At 41.2% G+C, this 20,726-nt stretch overlaps 1 protein-coding gene across 1 annotated transcript in view; it reads right to left on the reverse strand.

Annotated features, from left to right (window-relative positions):
• antxr2a (ANTXR cell adhesion molecule 2a) overlaps positions 1-20,726 on the reverse strand; it is a 71,092-nt gene that overhangs the window by 32,472 nt on the left and 17,894 nt on the right. Inside the window, exons 9-12 of the mRNA XM_036213460.1 lie at positions 19,312-19,407; positions 14,291-14,360; positions 3,936-4,014; positions 2,660-2,755 (exon numbers count right to left, since the gene is read on the reverse strand). Coding sequence (XP_036069353.1) covers positions 2,660-2,755; positions 3,936-4,014; positions 14,291-14,360; positions 19,312-19,407 — 341 coding nt within the window. The remainder of the gene's footprint in view (positions 1-2,659; positions 2,756-3,935; positions 4,015-14,290; positions 14,361-19,311; positions 19,408-20,726) is intronic.

A 20,726-nucleotide genomic window follows, 5' to 3' on the forward strand; every position in this document is an offset into this window, starting at 1 on the left:
AGACCGGCGCCACCCGGAGTCAGGGCAGGCCCTAGCGAGAGCTTTTTTCTGTTCAAAAACTGAGACTGAAGTTCCGCTCACAGATATAACTTCTGAAACAATGTTACTAGTGTTAGCTTTAACATCGGAGCTTTAGTTCCAGTGTTTACATTCTTTTGACTATGATAACTCTTCAACATTTGACGCAATTAACGAAACTTATTCTGAAGAAACAGCCTCGCGCTGCTGAAAGGAGGATGTAATCAACGTGAATCAGCTGATTCTGCTGTGAAAAAGAGACTTTTCATAGGAGCTCTGCAGCAATATGTGATGTTTAGAACATAAAATATTGAAGAACTTTGAGGATAGAAAACTGTGGAGAACATTTTCAGATTCTGTTGTTAAATGATCCAAAACAGCAGTGATTTTATCCTTTTTATGTTGTCTTACTGCTGAATCAGAAGATTGATAAAAAAAAGTTTAAAATGACAACATTTATTTTTATCTGAATCTTTGTTTTTTTAATCAGTTTTGTTGATTCTGATCTCCTGTTCTAAATAAAGGAATAAATGATGATTACATACAAATAATTTACATTTTCATCCATCCAGTAAATATACATACACATGGCAATAAACATAATAAAAAGTACGAATCGTGGTTCGATTCGTGAATCGTTGAGCTTGATTCGTGAATCGAATCGGATCGCCACCTAAGCAATGATCCACAGCCCTAGAAATCATGGATGGCACGGAAGGTTCCCTCGCTTTAAGCAGCTCATGTCCAGGTCCGTCTCAAGTTGACTATGGATAATCCAGAGCATTCATGGAAGAAGGTCATGTGATCAGATGAGACAAGATCCTTTTCTCGATTAGGGCATTGAAGATGCTCATGACTGGGTCTTCCAACATGACAATGACATGAAGCACACAGCCAGGAGAACCAAGATGTGGCTCTATAAGAAGCATACCAAGGTTCTAGAGGGGTCTGGTCAGTCTCCAGACCTAAACCCAGAAGAAAATCTTTGGAGGAGCTCAAAATGTGTTTCTCAGCAACAGCCCAGGAACCAGACTGATCTAGAGAAGATCTGTGTGGAGGAGTGGGCCAGAATCCCTCCTGCAGTGTGTGCAAACCAAGTGAATAACTAAAGGAAACTTTGGACCTGTGGAATCCCAACCAAAGGCTACTTTACCAAATATTAACACTGATTTCCTCAAGTGTTCAAACACTTATTTACAGCAGTAGCATACAAATACATTATTTTTTTTTTAAATTATATAACGTAATTTCCAGATTTTTTTTAGTTGATGTCTCTCACTGTACATAAGAAGAACATTGCAGAGCTCTTCATAATGTCTAAGAGGAGGAACTTGCAAAACCACAGCATGTTTAAATTCTTATAATACTTGTTTTTAAATCCTTATACTTTAAATACTTCTCTCCCTGAACCCTGCAGACATTTAATGATTCCTGCTAATCACATTCACGCTGTGGTTATTAACTCTCCTCCAAACACAGCATTTGGAGCTTAAAGCATTCCCTTCTTTGGTTATCTTCTTTTTTTGGTCTGTGGAAAGTCTGTCTGTGTTCACACTGAAATGAACTGGACCAGAGTTCATCTGCAGAAGAACAGAGATCCTCATTCTCAAAAGGAGAACAAAGGTCTTTTGGTGCGGTCCAAATTAGAGTAATTAGAACTTTGACACCCAATTCTAGCTAAAAAATGCAATATATATTATAATAGTTAAAGAAATTCAAATTGATGTATGTGAGGACAAAACCCAAGACAAGTCTTACAACTAAGAAAAAAAAACAATCAACCACTAAATTATGAATTCTTTTTTATTCATCAACAGCTGCTGTGTACGTCTCTGTGCTGAAAAGAAGTGATATCGCACTCGACCTTTCACCCTGTGTCATATTCAGCTGCATTGTGCTAGCTCAAACAGGACGTGAAGTTGCCGTACCTGCACTCATGTTGCATCAAGCCCAGTTCTCAGAAACAGCCCTGTTATTTTCTACAAGCAAACTGTTAAAAACAAAGCTGAGCTTGGATAAGTCAGGAAAGGATGAGAGTGACAGACTGCTGTAAGTTGCAGAAAATCTCTGTTTACACAGGACTAACATGAAACCTACATGAAGGCTAAAGAGATTAATAATAAAGCTGGAGATCTTTTGTGGTTTGGTCACATTAGGGACCATCAGTGCTCCAGTTTCAACCACATTTCCTGGTCCTGTGATCCAGGCCATCCACTCGTTTCCTCTTCTCTAATTCAGTGTTTTTCAATCACTATGTGTCATGACAGAAAGTTAGGTGTGCTGTGGTAAATGTTTAAATTTCGTCCTATTTGGGCTGTGAAACATTTACCAGTACTAAGATATACAACTAGTGGGATCTGCCATTTTTTTTCTTCCTGCTTTTTCCATTCTGGTTAGAGTTTGTTTGGACAAAAGTGCTCCTAATTGAGAAGATGTTGAAACTACATAACTTTAAGGCAGTTTGGTCCATTTGCTGAGAGCCCCATGTGTGAAAAAACAAAACAAACCAGATCAAGGGGGATTTATCAGGATCCTTGCTCATTCAATGTAAAAGAAAAAAGTAATACACAGAGAACTTTCTGCAGACAACAACGATGTGCAGATGTTTTATGTTTCCCATGAGCAAGGCAGCAAGACTCACCACTGTACAGCACAGAGGCCAAAACCACCAGAGCACCCCCAGAGCCAGCAGGATCAGAGCCACCAGGAAAATTATCACCACCATCAAACCGTTGGACTGCAGAGAAAAGAAGGTCACTTCTGTTAGTCTCAGTGTGACGCCAGTTTGGAAACCATCACCTTCTAGCACAAAAGACTGCAGCTGGATCAGAAAACAGCACAACTTCAGATGTTAAGATAAGTCAAGTGGAAAAAAATCCCAATGACATCAAAGATGGAGAGTTCTTTCATTAAATGGGGAAATCATTTCTCCTGCTTTCTTTACTTCCATAAACAGTTCCATTATTTGTATATGCAAGAAAAAAGTTCCACATTTTCACAACATCAACTTGTCTTCATGTACTCAAAGTCAACCGAAACCATCAAGCCTGAAGGAAAAAGCAAACTGGAAAGTTCCTAATGAGAAGAGTCAGAAGCACACTCTCAGACCACAGAGATGCAAACTGATCAGGAGAGTAGCTTCATGCAGTCTGTGCACGTCCACGTGCACCAGCACAGGACAGAGACAGAGACAGAGCAGCAGGAATTGTTCTGTCTGAAGAATCTGTACGACAGGAGTTCAGACAGACTGTGTCTGTTCACACTGTTCTACTGCATCCCAATGGCTGGGAAGGAGAAATAAAAAAAGGGGTTTGATTTATTTGAATCTCTCTTCACATTATTTCCTCTAGTGTCATTGAGTTTCTGCATTGGAAAACTGCTGAGCTCTTAAAGAATTCCTGTGCCAGTAAGGTTCAACCTTACACTGAAGCTACAAAAGATCTTAAAGGAAAACATGTTCATCTATGACATTTCTGGAACTACTCTTCTAATGTTACTTTTTAGCAGCTGCTTCAAGTTCAGACCTAAAAAAGGATAAAAGGTTCAATCCAGGACCACTACTGTGTGTTCAGGAGCATCTCTGTCATTACTGGCCAAACCCAAAAATTCCATCCCGTCTGATCTCCACATGGATACTGATTTCCACATTTCTTTTCCTAATTCTTGGTAGATTTTTGCATCTCCGTAGAGCTCTTTCAGCCACAAATACAAATCAATGTTTTGTTTTTCTTTTATCTGGAATTAATGAGCTGTGATGATTTTTTTATTTTAGTCTAAAATATACTTTCTTTAATCACTCCTTTCTAAGAGAATGAATGAAACTAAGCGTGTAGAAAGAAATGCTGGATCGGTGTGGTTGAAACGATCATTTTGAAGGGATTGTTTTAGGTCTCGCTTCAGGACAGAGTGTGACTTACGCAGGTGGAGGCTGTGATGGTGTAGGCGCTGCTGATGAAGGACGTGCCGTTGTTCAGGCTGATGAGAACGTCCATCGTCCTGCAAAGTATCTATCGTTAGTATCCTGGCCTCTTCTGCAGAGATGATTCATGTAAAGCAGGGCGGGCCGACCCTGCTGCTCAGAGCCACCACCCTGCCCGTTTCCAGCTCTGTCAGGACGCCTTGATGCTGACCACTGAGATAAGGTGTGTTCAGGCAAACTGCTCTGGGAGAGCCGGAAAACAGGCAGCGTTTAGCATCAGCCCTAATGTAGAAATAACATGAAACAAAGCAAAGGTGTGACGAATATTTTACGCCAACTTAGTTTTTCTCTGGAGTTTAGTTGATTCGTCATCATCAGAGGGAGGACTCACATTATTAATGTCACTGGGTTGGATCTTTCTGCATGTTTTCATTTTTATTTCCCGCCTTTATAACCTGATCTGTATTGAACTGACAACAACAAAATGAGATTTTGAAGAATGTAGGAATAATTGTCACATAACTGAGGATAATTGGAGGGATTTTCAAAGTACAGAGTCAAAACACAACAAAAACTGTTCATGTGAAATAATAAGAGGGTGGTCAGGCCGGAGGGAGGGGTCAGCTCTCATTATCTGAGCCGTGGGTGTGTGTGTGGGTGAAGTAAACTGACTCTGCTCCCATGAACTCGGATGACTTATTTAGAGGGAAAATGCTAAAGCTAAAATGGGCACAATTAAAGGCCTAATGATGAACGGCACCGCAATTTCCATATGTCTATTATGGCTGTCTATTATTATTATGGTGGATCCAATTACTGCAGGTTTAATGAGAATCCAGCAAACGGAGCGAGACGCTTCACAGTGGCGGCGCGGGCTGAAGCTCCAGCTGTGAGAGGCCAGGCTGCCTCTCTAACGGGCCTGTGGAATAATAACAGGAGCGCTCTCTTTACTTTGGACCCGTGCCTGAGGCAGCGCCCGGGGCCACCAATCCTCCTGTGGTTCTGAACAGATGAGCAACCAAACCATGTGTCCATTACTATGCAGGGGAGTCTGAACACCTCGGTGTGTTTACCCCACTCCCTTTACAGAGGAACTTCTACCAACTTCAAAAGAGGAGGCACTCTGACCCGTCCAACTGGACCTTTAACTGGCTTTGTTTATTCATCTGATGTGAGGTTAGAGTTTCTTCAGAGGTGGATCACATGATTCCTGCAGGAATCCTGCGGGATGGATCATGTTAGTAGGACAAAGCGTGCTGTATGCAAGAAACAGGTGTGGGAATTCAAAACGAAATACTGCACTTGGTGTCATTTGTCATTTGAAATGTACCCCCATTACATATAAGTGGGTGATTTTAATTATTCTTCAGTAACTTTGACCAATGCCTAAGAGGAGCTGCTTAGCCGAAACATTTGAAAGTAAATAGACACGATGAAATAAAGCCAACATGAAGGACGTTGGTCAGGATGGAGGAGGACGACATTTGATTTAGTTTGTGGGGTTGAGATGTGATGTGAGATGTGAGATGTGAGGATCTTTCAAAGTAGGGCTGGGCAATAAAACATAATGACTAATATCGGGATAGAACTTTTTCGCGATAGGAAATTAGTCTATTGTGATAAACTTTTATTTTGAAGGGTCTGAAAAACACTCACCAGTTGTGAGCATCTTCTCCTCTTTGGAGATTAAAAGTTAGAGGGTTAGTCACCACATGGTGATGAATTGTTCGCATCTAAGTAGATCTTCTTTTGGTGAATTTCTTTTGTCGTGTCCTCCTTCACCGTCTGACTGCACGCGAGTTAAACACACAGTGACCATCCCGCAGTCACTTCACTGTTCAGCATCTAGTTCGGGTGATAAAACGGCAGAACATGCTGTGATTCTGAATGCAATCCTGTCAAAAATGGAGGATGAAGCTGCTTCACTTAAAGCAGCGACCGCTTTAATGTTGGACAGTATTTTCATGGACCGGCCTTTAAGAAACAGCAGATAAATACAAGATTAATTCATAGAACATTGAAAAAATTGACTTGTCCGATGTGCTCAATGTTCTGCCCCTTAAAGGTGCAGTTTGAATGTTAGTGATTATATATTAACAATAATCCAAAACATTTGACTGTTTTCAGGCTGTTTTTGTCATGATTTAATATAAAATATGATGACCTAGAGGCAGAATTAGGAAATCTCTAGTTAATCTGTACTTGAGTTCTAAACCTGTTTGAGTTTGAGTTTACAGTTAGACATGTTCATACAATTTATAAAATTATTTTATGCCATTTCATTTTCTTAGAAAAAAACCCAGAAAAAGTTTAATAATAAAATACCTTATCTATTTCTGTTTAAAATAGTGTTATAATTCGGCTTATGAAAAAAATGTTTGCATCATGTTCCATCAGTGCATCTGTTACATTTAAAGTATGATAGGAAATAAACATTTAAATCTAAATAACCTGCTGTTTATTACATATTTGTTATGAGCCAGAGTGCTCAAATTTGACAAAAAATAGTTATTTGGTTTATATGGTGATATTTATTGTTAGTGCACAGTATGGAAAAAACTATATTGTGATATAAAAAAATCCACAGTAAGCAAGACAAGAAGGAAAATCCATTTGCATGTTACCCAAAGGTTTGTGTTTGTGCTCCTGTTGTGCATGTTCACTAAAAGAAAAGAAAGACAACTGTGATTACTAAAGACTAAAATGTTCTTAAAACAAAGAGACTCGTAAAAGTCAACCTTTCTCTTAAAGGAGCCATACCATGAAAACAACTTTTTGAGCTTTTAAGTGTATTCTACTGTCCATTCCTCACTATAAAGAACCCTGAAGCGGTAAATTTAATCCATTCATGCATTAAAGAGTAATCTAGTACTCTCAGCACCACCCCCTCCCTTACCTATGAAAATGAGCGGGTCCTCACATGCTGATGTCACTTAGTGAGACCGCCCCTTTCAGGAAGAGTCTGCTCTTACAGCTCAGCCCCCAGTCTAACACAAACACCTAATTTCTCCACAATGCTAGTGGTGATCAGCAAAAAAAATTCATAATACATCTTCCAATTGTGTTACGTCTTCAATAAATTCCAGCTCAAACAGGTGTTTGATACCTTAGAAGCGGGGCTCCTTTAAGACCCCCCTGAAAATCTCACTCTAAACAAGCGTTCCCAGTGCTCTTTCAATTGAGACTTTGCCCGTTTCAGCCAAAATAAAAAAAAACTGTCTCATTTTCTAGAACACGGGTGTCAAACACAATCACACAGGTGGCCGAAATCCAAAACACATCTTAGATTGCAGGCTGAACAGGATAAATATTGAACACACTAAAACTACATTTTTTAAACTTTAAAACAGACACTTTAACACTTTTTAGGGGTTTTTGGCTGAAGGCAAGTTTTTGCTTAATATTTTGAGTCAGGTGACTCAAAGTGATCAAGAATCAGTGTAACTCTATTACACTGTTTAAAGCCAAAAAGGAAAAAAAAATGTAACTTTTTAACATCACTATGAATAATAAAAACAGACAGGAATATTATTGCAGAAAAAATCAATTTAAACCTTAAATAACTTCCAATATTTTACTATCCATAAAAAATATATTTTGTCAAAATTATACAAGTTAGAAATAGAAATGAGAGCAAGACAACATCAGGTCATTAATAAGAATAAAATAAAATGATTTGGAGGCCAGATAGAATTACCCAGAGGGCCGGATCCGGCCCCCGGGTCTTGACTGACTTCCTCCGGAGCAGCAGGAATTCATTAGAAATTCCTCTTTAAGGTTGTGGGTGGGATGTTGGCACAAAGCAAGAAGTCAAAGTTAACAATCATCTTTACCAATGAGAACAAGCTGATCTTTTTTCTCCTTAAAAGATTTCTCAGCTTTTATTGGATTTACTGTTAAACACAGATGCAATTAAGAAAGCTTTGAGTTCCCTTTGAGTAGATCAGACAAATAATAATAATAATAATGGATTAGATTTATCTGCGCTCAAAGTGCTTGCATTGTATATCCATTATTCATTCACACCTCATTCATACTTGGTGACGGTAAGCTACTACTGTAGCCACAGCTGCCCTGGGGCAGGCTGACAGAGGCGTGGCTGCCAGTACGCGCCTACGGCCCCTCTGACCATCACCGGAACATTCATACGCATTCAAACACCAGTGGAGCCACACTGGAGGCAAGTAGGGTTAAGTGTCTTGCCCAAGGACACAACGACATTTTGGCTGGCGGGAGCCGGAATCGAACCGCCTATCCTTCGATCATTGGCCGACCCACCACCATCTACCACCTGAGCCACTGTCGCCCCAATAAATACATTGTTTACATCTGACTGAGGTGTCACAAGACTTTTATTTCACCTCAAAAGTAAAGAAAATGAGTTAGGCTGACATCCACAATGGTGATGGTGAGGAGGCAAATACTGGAGCTGGAGGTGGACTTGACCTTGTGGAAAAGGGGAAAGCTCCAATTAAAGCTACACCAACAACCCCGATGTGTTGGTGACCGTACTATATATAAAGGAGTGTGTGTGGTGCGGGGGGATCAGATACAAATCTAGTACTAAAACTGGAGTGAGACATGAAAATGTTCTGCTTCTTCTCTGTGAGAACGCAGACAAATATGTGTTTGACTAAAGAAGACCCTTCCCTAACTCATCAGAACATTTATGGGGCTTTGATCTTTGCGTTCTAATTTTCTTGAGTTTGGAAACTAAGCTGAACAGAAGCTGCTTTCTTTGTTGCATGGTTTGTTAGCAATGAAAACAAATTACTGGGTTTGAAAGAATCACGACGGGAGACCGAACGCTTTGAGAAAAGCAGGATGAATAATTGAAAAAAGAGCGGTGACTGTCATTTAACTCTTCTGCAGTGACAGTGAGGAGAGAGCTGCAGCTGAATGAGAGATGAGAGGCCAGACTGTGGCAGAGCTCAGGGATCCATCAGCATCTGGACACAAAAAGGCTGGGGTTTCCAGGGACACCAGTTGAGCAGCAGAGGCACTCCACACTGGAAAAACTTTACCCCTCTGTGATGTGTCATATAGCTGGCTCGCCGTGATGCTAAGCTTTACTGATGCCACACAGCTGGAGTAGCTGACGATGGCAGCGTTAATGGCTTTCAAACTTCCCTTAAAGACGTGAGAATTAAGAGGCTGAATAATTGAGGACAGAACATATGAGAGGCATGTCACTTGGCATCCAGGAGCCATCACTCTGAGCCAGGGATAGGTGGCTTCATGAAGCCTGCTCTCCAGATGAGAACTGTAGCCCACACTGAAACATGTGCCACTCAGGAAGTGACATAAACTCCAAAACCCCATTTAAAGGATTCAGACTGAGCCCGGAGTGACGGAAACTTTAGGAACTCAATGGTTTGAGTTTCTGCAAAGACTGGTCTCCATTTATTTCTGGAAAAATTGCCAACGAATCGGCAGACTCTTTGTAGACCCGCTGCAGATTTTTATGATTGTTGCGGCCTAGAAAACTAGGTGGTGAAAAGTTGCGACAAAAGTTGCAATATTTTTTAACATGATTTTTTTTGAAAGGCGCCTAAAAATGTAAATAAAAAAAAAAATTAAAATTCTCATATTCCAACTATTTTTATTGTGACATGTGCACTAGGAAAAAAAGAGCACCATCACCATATACAATGCTGTTGTGCTGTCATTTAACTTGAATAGAACTGTGAAACCCAAAATGAACTTTTGGTCTTCGCTGCTCACATTGACCCAACCCGGGAAGAAGTCAGAAGGGAAAAAGTCACAAAGCTGTGTCGTCATCCATGACTGTTGTCACGGTAGAATGATGCAGCAAAGTTGTGGTAAAAATAAAAAGTAGCAAGGTGCACAACAAATCTCATCTTTGCTTAAATTTGCGTTAATAGTTGGGATTGCAGCATCGCAAATTCCTGGAGAGTCTGTCTTTTCATTTGGAATGAAGATTTTACTCAAGAGAGGACTGTAACTCCAGGAGTTCCCTTCAGGCTCCATCTTTTCCATCAGTTTTCTCCGTCAATTTATTGTTTTGTCTTTGGAAACTACAGTGAAGCAGAAGAAAGGATTTACTCCACCAAAACCAATCTTTATATACGAGATGTAACGTTCTTTAACCTTTTAACACCTGAGCTCCAGTGTTTGTTTGTCTAATTACTGTATTTTTTTTAATTAACATGATAATGATTATGATTGATTTTAAGATCCTTTTAATGGTTTATAAACGTTTTCATGGTCTTGGGCCTTCTTATCTCAATGATCTTCTTTTAAAGTATGAACCCTCGCGGACCCTGAGGTCCTCCGGCACCGGCCTGTTAGTTGTTCCTAAGGTGAGGACCAAAACTCATGGTGAGGCTTCGTTCTACCATTATGGTCCTCACCTCTGGAACAGCCTGCGGAGAGTCTCAGGGCCGCAGAGACCATAGAGGTTTTTAAGAAAAGGCTCAAGACCCACCTTTTTAACTCTGCTTTTAGTTGATCTTATCTGCCTATTTATTAAATTAGTTTTTAATAATTTATTTATTCAATCATTTATCTTTCTTCTTTATGGATTTTATTTCATATCTTATGTATTTAATCTCAATTTCAATGTTATTTATTTTACATACATTTTATGTATTTAATTCTATTATCTTACTGTCATTTTACCCCCAGTGTTTCCTGTGGGATCTATCATATCAGGTCTTGTCTGCTTGGTCTGGGGTCGTTGCCGTGGTTCTCGCCCTTGCAGGGGCGGCTGGAGTCCTGCACTGCAGCCTCACAGCTGTGGAGTGGACTCTGTTGTTGTCCCGGTCTGGGTGGGTGCCGTGGCGATGTTCCTTTGACCGAGCTGGCTCCTGGTATGATAGAATCCTCAATACTGTTTCCTCACAGCAGAGCCAAGCCTTAAGTTTATTTTACAAGCTTGTTTTTTATTTATTTATTATAAGTATTCTTTGTGTGTGGGGTCATGGGTGTGAGTGTTATGGGGAGGGTGGGGGTGTGTGTGTGTGTGTGTGTGTGTGAAGGGTGGGTTGGGCTTTTACCGTGTATGTTTGTTTTTAATTGTAAAGCGCTTTGAGTTGCTCTGAGTATGAAAGGCGCTTTTATAAATAAAATTTGATTTGATTTGATTTTGATTTAATTCCAGCAGATCCTCAAGATCCTCAAGAATCTGAAAAAGGTTAAAGAAACCCAGAAACTATTTTTCCTTGAATCTTGTACTTTTCGGGCAAAAGTTTCTTGACCTTTTGCTCAGTTTGTATTACTTATTTTGCAAAAACTGTTATCTAAACTAAACTTTTATATAAACTAAATTGTTTTTTTTGTTTTTTTTGTAAATTTGAGGAACAAATTTACTCAATCTCTCAGCAAAAGCAATGAAAACAGTTCAGAGCTGAAATAGAGAAGTGTAAAGCCAATTCTGGCGCTGCGGCGTGCCCCGGTCTAGCTGTGACCCGTCTCCTCCTGCAGTAGACTGAGCCGAGCTGCCGACTGCAGCAGAGGCGCAGGAGATGCAGGATCTTAACCAACTTTAGCTTCAGCTGCTGTACCTGCCCCCCCCTCCCATGGTCAATCCTGCATTGTCGTGGTGAAATAATGGAGGGATGTGGAGCAACCTCCCAATGGCCATCGCAGCTCTGGCTCGGTGCTCAAGTCTCTAGACAGGAAACCAGGGAAGGACTGGGGGGTGGAGGGTGCATGTCAGCAGATGCCAGCATTTCAGCCGGATGCCACAGCTGTCAGCACAGATGATGCCCCCCCACCCACCCCCAGGAGTGCTGCTACATAGCTTCAATGCCAACAGGAGGACCCCAGATTCCTGGACTATGCGGCCGGATGAGGCGCTCCCCGCAGTGAGGTTGGAAGCTGCAGCTGTGCACTGGAACTGACAGGAAGGCTCCATCTGAAATATCCCAAAATCCATGTCTGAGAGGTGTCCCCACCCCCCACCCCCGAGTTACTAAACGTGATCCCAGAGATGGAGAGGAGGAGCAGGAATGTGCAGTGGCGTTCCGGTACGGCTGACTGGAGTCGTGTCGGTGGAGAGCCCGGCGCAGCAGTGGTGAGGAAGCAGATGCAGACAGATGGATGGAGACGGAAGTTTCTGGGCTCTGGCGTTCCGTGCAGGTGGTCTGGGCTGCAGGGATCGCCGGAGCACAGTGAATTATTTAAACGGGGAGCATGGAAAAGGGAATGGCTGCATCTGTCGCACATCCTTTTAGGGCCTCTCCAGCAGATGTGTTTACTCATCACTCGCACCAGATAACTACTTAATGGGTCACCGTCGGCAGCCAAGAGTTAATTAAGCAGACATTTTGCAAATGGTGGGCACGTCATGTCACAGGCAAGTCGGGTCTTGTCGGCCACTTGAAGAGATGCCGGATTGAGACTTCAGACAAAGAAGATCTCACCAAATCTTTGAAATACTGCTGGACTAGCAGTTCAAGTTTAGAATTTGGAATGTACTGACACATTCAATTCACTGATTACCTTCAAACATCCAAGAGTACATCCACATCTATACTCCTGACTAGAGCTGTCAGGCGATTAAAATTTTTAATCGCGATATTGCATTTTATCCATAGTTAACTCGCGATTAATCGCAAATTAATATGTGGCCTTTTTTAGGAAAAAAATGTACTAATTATGAAAACAAGAATGGCAAAATTATTAGATTTCATCAGAAATACTTTATTTTGTAACATTGTATTGAGAGAAACTTAACAATAAAAGGCTGTAACATAAAATGTCTAACAAAAGCCCAAGCCCAAGTGAAGGGCATTTTAAATTCAAAACTTCAATCAACGTCTTAACCATCATTATCTTTAAACTAACTAAAAACTAGATATATTGTAAACTGAATTTGACCCCTGAAGATGCTGAAATAGATGGCAAAAAACACTGAAGCTGATGGCCAGCTAAAATATTAGTTAAATGCCAAATTAGCCTAAAAACAAAAACGCCTTAGTTAGCCAAAACAGTTAACATGTAGCTGAAATATTAGCTAAACTCCAAAATAGTCTAAAAAACAACAACAACAAAAAAGCCTAAATTAGCCAAAATGGCTAGCATTTAGCTAAAATATTAGCTTAATTCCAAAATAGCTTAAAAACAAACGGAAAAAACTTATCTTAGCCAAAACAGCTAGCAAGTAACAGAAATATTAGCAAACTCCAAAATAGCCTAAAAACCAAAATTAGCTTAAATAGCTAGCATGTTGCTAAAATATTAGCTAAACTTCAAAATAGCCTTAAAAACCTTAACAAATGCCAAAATATTCCAAAAAGCTAATAGAGTACCATCATAACTTTGAACTTTACTACACTCTGACTCCATATAATATAAAGTAACGACTAATCGACTATTAAATTAGTTGTCGACTATTTTAATAGTCGATTGGTCGACTAATCGTGGCAGCACTAGCTAAAAAAGAGGTTTGCTTTGTTGAAGGTGCGTCTGTGTTGTGAAACTGAGAACTGGTTGTAAACGCTGCTTCAGGGGCAGACACAGATCACACTGACGCCTAAGAGGGCTCCAGCAGTCTGCACTCAGCCCCAAGCTACAACTACAGGTGAGTCTGGGCAGATCAACAGAGGTCAGGCTCACAACATCTTCATCATCATATGATAGATAATCTCTTTAGAGCTGCTGGAAGCAGCAGCAGCATAATCATACATTTTTGATGGGATTGCAGTCAGCAGGGACATTCAAATCTGTTGTTCCATCTAAAATGCCTCAGCAATCATCTGTTGTGGTTTGGGATTATAAAAGATGCCGTTACATTTAAGCTATAAGTCGCAGCCTGGAATAAACACGTGTTTACTCTGCCTCGGTGGGTTGTATGTATACGCTGTTTTTCTGTCTGCACTGTTTAACACACAGACGCTTTAGAGGCGCCGTTTATTTGCAGAACAACACATCAGAGCAGAGAAGGCAGGAAACAAATAGAAGCAGAATAAAACGGACAGAAATCAGCACAGGAAATGAAGTTCTGAGCGTTTCATGATGCAAAAAATCCACAGAGGAAGCATTTGTGTCCCCTAAAGAACATATGAAATCAGCTGAGACAGCCTGATACAAATGTAGATGTGACGTCTGTCATTAAACGTTCACACATCTCTGCCGTCTTCCTGCCAATATCTCACCGTACATACATCCATAAAACCTTCAAAGTTTATCCAGCCTGCGTGTGGTGCCAGCGGCGCTGCGATTCCACACACGACAAATATTTATAGTTTATATTTATGGGGAGGACTTCTGATGTAGGAAAGAAGAAACACAGAGTTGGTGTTCTGTCAGGAGGGGTCAGAGATGGAAGCAGAGCATCCACACGTGCACACGCTCATGCACACACACAAAGAGGTGACAAGTACTTACTGTCCAACCTCCTGCAGCTTGGGAGCGGGGCACAGCAGGTAACTGTTCTGGACGGCGCTCGGTTTGTGATCTGGAAAAACAACAACCGTCTGCATGACTAGCAGAACCACAGTCCTGGACTTTCCAGTCTGAGATTAATCCAAATCCTGCATGGTGGACTGAAAAAAAACTGATGTTGGCGCTCCAAACTTCTTAAGTGGGCTTAGTTCTGCCGTGGATGGATCTGTAGAGCAAAAAAGGACCCGAACAATGAGGTTCTGGCTAAGCTCCAGCCCAGTCCTGATTTTTGCAGAGGATGTAGTTCTGTTGGCTCCACGAGCTTCAAGTTCTTACAGATTTCTGCATCCATGTCTGAAAAAGCTAAGATGAGAAACATCCCTTTCAGGGTAGGAACATGTTACTGCTCCACAGAGGAGGTTCAGTGCTGGGTGCTTCCCCTGGACACAAACCCTGTTTCAGCTCTGCAGAAACCTGAGGGTTACAGGAGGATTTGACGAGGTGAAGGTTTGTGTCACTGTGGGTTTCTCAGGGGCAGTTTCTTCTAAACAATCACAGAAACTTCATAGAAAAGCAGTCAATGTCAGAAACGAAGGCAAAGCAGATCGCAGGCGTCAGATTAGGAATCCCAGAGCCATCCAGTTTTGTTCCTTTTGGGGTCAGTGGGGTGCCGGAGCCTAACCCGGCCAATCATGACCAAAGTCAGGATACACCCTGGACAGCTCACCAGTCTGTTGCAGGACCACAATCACTCACATTCACACCTAGAGGCTATTTAGTGTCACCAATTAACCTACGAAGCATGTTTTTGGACAGTGGGAGGGCGCCGGAGTCCCCAGAGAAAACCCACACATGCACGAGGAGAACATGCACACAGAAAGGTCCCCATTGGTGGTTCTGTTTCCAGGTCATCCAGCCGGGATTTGAACCGAGGCCTCCTTACTGTGAGGCAAGAGTGCTAACCACTGCACCACCATGCAGCCCCTGAATCCTGGAATAAATCACTAAATACAAAAAAGAAAAAAACAAAAACAAATCCCATTTGTTTGCAGCGTTATCTCCAGCTCCGTTCCACCACATGTGGAGGAAAATCTGGTGAAAACCGCACCAGGATTCATGATTACTGTCACAGACATTCTTTCCTTTCTCTGTTTGATGGCTTTGAATTCTTTTCAATGAGTAGAAAACTGTGTGTGATAGGGGGAGGGTGGTGGTGGTGACAAAAGCAGCCACTGAGCTTACTGCCTTATTTTCTGCCTGTTTTTTCAACACTGGGATCCAACTGGTTGGATGATTGAGAGGGCTGTAGCATCTGCTTCACATATGTGGCATGTGCTCCATAGCTGCCATGATGCATGTCCATAATTATAAGGTGCCCCACTGCTAAAAAGGTCTGGACTGAACACATGCAAAAGCCAATAAGGGAATAAATAGCCCCAAGTGGGCGAATGTGAGACAGCCCAAACTGAGAAAGGACTAACACGAAGACATCTGCTAATGGCCACTTCCTAATTCAGAAGAAGTTCTTTTTTTAAATCAAAAAATATGTTCAAGTGTTCTGGTGGAACTGAAATGATGAGAATCAAAAATAACTCGTGAAGGATGGACGTGGCGTCACTGGCAGCAGCCGACTCCACAGATCCTACAGCCAAATGAGAGCTTTAAAGTTCGACTTGTGGTGCCAAATCCCATTTGCTTCCTGAAAAAGGATTCTCAACAGAACAGACTGTGAGCTCAAAATATGGAGCAGAGCGACCTGCGTGGCCTTCTTTCTTCTGCTGAATTTAGATGAAGCAGAGAAGGCGGGGATGGGGTCTGCATCAGGGTTTTCTCAGCCCCACAGGTCGAGATGCAAAAAAACTTTTTCCAGGGTCAAGTTTCAGCTCCTCTGAAGCTTTAAGGAAACCAAATGAAGGAATGTACCTACAGTCTCGTTAGAAAAGGCTTTTATTATGAAAACCACCAAATGTTTGCTTTATGTTGACAAATTAATTTACTTCCCACCATGCACTACAACATGTTAAGAGAACCAAAGACTGTGCATACAAAGATGGGCAAACCCAGTAGTCATGTGACCCGCTGGTTTCTTTAAAGGAGATGAAAGAGCAGTTTGGGAGCCGAAGAGGAAGCATGGGTTTGATCAAATCTGCTCCTCTCTGGACGTCAGTGGGCATTATGGGAATTGTGGAGAAGGCTTTCTCAGGTTTGAAGCTGCCGGCGGAAACAACTCCTGCCAGACTAAAGGCTGGGCAGTTTGAGAAGTAATCACTCTGCACTCCCCACACGCTGTCCAAAAACAGCATTTCTAACTGTAGGCAAACAGCAGAGCAAAGAATGAAGACCTTTGAGAGTGATAAAGGTGGAGATGGTAGAGGTGATGGAGGACGGCTGTCACAGCTCAGACACTGAGGAAAATAACCCTGTGATTTTGGAAATCATAGAGGGGTCTGAAAGCATGTCCACTGTGAGAGACATAATCTAAAAAAAAATCTGGAAATCACGTTCTATTCTATTTTTAAAATAATGTATTTGTTTGCTACTGCTGCAAATAAGTATGTGAACACCTAATACAATCAATGTTAATATTGCAGGCCTCTAGACAAACTTTTTTGCACTGGTACACCTAACTTTTTTTTCTTAGGTTCACCAGCACAAAAGTTTGGTGCACCGACCTTCTCGACCACATTGTATTTAACTCAGCAGTTTTATATGGCCGCTTTCCTTTATAATTGTTGTCAATGTCAGCATGGTATTAACTTACAAAGTGGCATTACAGCAGTTTATTTGAAACATGATTCTATATTATTGATAAATTACATTAACTTGGTGCTTAAAGACTCACTTCAATGAAAATTGTTTTTAACCCGATCTTGTAGCATTTTTCTCATGATAGAGAACATATTTTTTGTTTTTAAGATTAAAACAGAATTTCTGAGTATTTATTTTATTCAAATAAAAACTCACAGTTTGAAAAGCTTAAATTTGTGACGGCAGGTCAAATGGGTGGACCCAAGTCTCTCTGCTCTGCTCCATTTTGATGCATCCATACAGACAAATAGATCCATGAACGTCTTGGTTTTCCTGGTCTGAGCTGGTATCTGGATCATACTCTACGTCTGGATATCTCTAAAAATGATCACTGTTGTGTTGCTCTGTAATGTTAGCTTGGGGTGTGAGGGGCTGTAAGCTAGTGGGAGAGGAAATAAACAAAGATTTCATGAGATATCAGTGTGGGGTTACTTCACACCAACTGTCCTGCCCACACCCAACTCCTGCTGCTCTGCAGAAACTATGTCCTAGAAAACGAGAAGATTTTAGGTTTTGGCTAAAAACAGAATGATAATGAACAGATTGATCCGAATATAGTTTGAGTTGGACTTTAAAATGCTTTCACAGAGCAGGACTTTAAGCTAAATAAATAAATAAAACTTGTGAAGGTTTTGTGATCACTACAGACCCAGAATCCCTCCACAGGAATGTCCTGAATAAAAACATTCTCTGACAGCAGCATGTTTGGGTCAGCAGTAACACTCGTGTGTGGTTTAAGGCTTCATGCCAAACAAGCATCTGACAAAGGATGGATGAAGGTCATCCAATCAGACAGGTTTCTTTTTGCTTCATTTTTTAACAATTCATTTTTATTTCTGAAATTTACTTTCATTTTCTTGTTTTTTTGTGGAATTGTTTTGGTTTGTGGAATTTTGATTTCTAAAACTTGTTTTTTTATTATAATTATTTGCTTCCATTCTTAATTGTCATTGAGATCTTTTCTGATCTTTTTATTTTGTTTTGCATTGATGGATTTGTTTTTAAGATTTCCACTGCAGGGTCACAGTAGTTAATCCTAAGACACCAATGATGTCCTAGTGACACCTGTATAACTGGCTCTTTGACTTACCATAAACGTTCTACTGTTCACGCTATCCCCGTGAATCAACTGATTCTGAGATGGAGAAAAGTGTTTTTTTTTTCTTGTTTTGCTATGAATAAAATAAACTAAATATTACTAACGTACAGCGCTCACAGGTAACTGGCCCAATCCAAATTCTTCCCTTCTCCCTTCCCCTTTACTTATCCCTCCAAACGGAGAGTGATGAAAAATTAGTGTCTAATATTTCGGACGTGACTTCCGTTCGATGACGTCATCAGTAATTGCCGGTCCGCTAGCTTTGGCGCGGAGTTTCCACCACATGAATATCCATAACAACAGTGGTTTTATAGCTTCTAAAAGGTCATGCTACATTAAAAAGCCATTACTTACATTTAAATGTAAACTTCCATGGTTCAGAGCGCACACACATGAAGAAAAGAGCTTCTCATCACGACACGGTTCAGCCTCGCGATGGTGGACTTTGGACCCCTCTATTCGGAGGGTTAAATTTAAAAAATAGTAATAATATTCTTTCCTTCTCCTCCCAGAACGGCTGAGTGAATCGGTGCGAGCAAGATTTTTTTAAGCGCACCATTGAAAAATCCAGTCGCACTCTAGAGCCCTGTATTTGGTACAGTAGCTTTTGTTTGTGATCAAACATTTCCTGTAGTTTTCACTGGGTTTGACACACTCCAGGAGGGATTCTGGCTCACTCCTCCACACTTCTTCTCTAGATCAGTCAGTTTTCTGGGCTGTTGCTAAAAACCAGTTTGAGCTCCCTTTAAAGATTGGGTTTATGCCACTCCAGAACCTTGATATGCTTCTTACGATAGGGCTGTGGATTGTTAATTCAGTGGTGGTTAAATTCACAAATCAAGCCAACGACTCAGATTGAAACACAATTCTTCCTTTTACTATGTTTTTGTTTTGGATCATTTAACAACAAATCCTGAACATGTTCTCCACAGTTTTTCCATCTTCAAAGTTCTGCAGCACTTTATGTTCTAAAGCAGGGGTCTCAAACTCAATTTAGGACCTTCCCTGATTTATGAGAGTGAGAACCTGCTAAATCACAGGATGTTCAAACACTTATTTGCGTCCCTGTATGTGATGGTCTGCAGACTGAAGTCTGTGCTGGTGCATTGTCACTTACTGAAGGTTTGCTGGTTAACTATGAAGCTGCAGACCACGCCCTGGTTGCTGCGGCCCAGAGTGAAGCCGTTCCCCCGCAGGACCAGGTCGAAGGTTTCTGTGTCAACAAACAGCAGATCATTTGTGAGGAACAAACTTCCCGTTCATCCCTACAAACAGTTTGGCTCAGTGCTTTCCCTACAATAACTCCAGAGCCTCAGGCAGTTTCAAATAGATTCAAATCATGTGAAAGTTATATTTTTATGTCTTTATTCAGAATCTGATGTGACGAGATGGCAGATATTAAAGGGCCTATATCATGAAAAATCAACTTCTTGAGTTTTGAAGTGTTTTATAATGTTCATTCCTGCCTGCAAAGAACCCTAAAGCGGTTTATTCATTCGTTCACACATTTCTGAGTAATCCTCTAAAAAACACCACTCTTAGCAGCAGCCTCTCCCATACCCACGAAAACGAGCGGGTTCTCATCGCGTGACGTAAATAAGTGAGATCACCCCCTTATTGGAAGAGTCTGTGCTGCCAGCCCCGCCCCCAGGCTAACACAAACACTTTTTTCCATGAAGGTAGCAGTGATCAGCTAGCATCACGAGCTTCCCCAGCTCGTACAGACGCCGGCTTTCTGTGGTGTGTGTGTAGTGATGGCCAAGGAACGCTCGTTCTGTTTAGAGTTCAAACTTTGAGCAGCGGCCCAGACCAAAGAACACCCTGGTGAGGAATCTACACGACATGTTGGAATGGATCCGGACCTATCCGAGAATGGCACAAGCAGACGAGTATATCATCAACATCATTTAACACATAAACATGTCCCGTCTTCCAGTTTTTTAAAGATGCCTTCAGGTCGCCGTTATATTCCTCCAGCAAAACTAACAGGTACTCCAAATCTTTCATCCCTAATGCCATAAAGCTCTTAAATCAAAGTGAACACACCCGAGTGTAGAAGGTACCTGTTCCTAGCCTTTTATCCTTTAATTGTACTTTTATTAGTTTATTTATTTGTTTAGATTTGGTTTTTACTGTGTTGTTTGTTGTCTTATGTCATGTGCTGGAGAACTGCTTTTAACTAAATTGCCCTTGGGGGACTAATAAAGTTTTTCTAATATAATTCCGGGTAAATGTGAGTGACGAATTAGAACAACTGGTTTGAAAATTGATTTTTGAGCAAAGATGGAAAGGTGCCCTTTAAAAAAACAAAAAAATCTGCTGACATACTAAAGAAATTCAACAGGATGATTGACACATTAACACATTTAGGAGTGCAACATAAACTTCCTAAACTGTTTTGTCAGAACAGTTCCTGTTCAGAAAGGTTCGGTCTGAACCGTTATGACCAGGGGTCTCAAACTCAATTCAGCCGGGGGCCGCTGGAGGCGGAGTCTGGGTGAGGCTGGGCCGCATCAGGATTTTCACAAGAAA

This window comes from Oryzias melastigma, linkage group LG9 (genome assembly GCF_002922805.2).
Source record: "Oryzias melastigma strain HK-1 linkage group LG9, ASM292280v2, whole genome shotgun sequence".
NCBI lineage: Eukaryota > Metazoa > Chordata > Actinopteri > Beloniformes > Adrianichthyidae > Oryzias > Oryzias melastigma.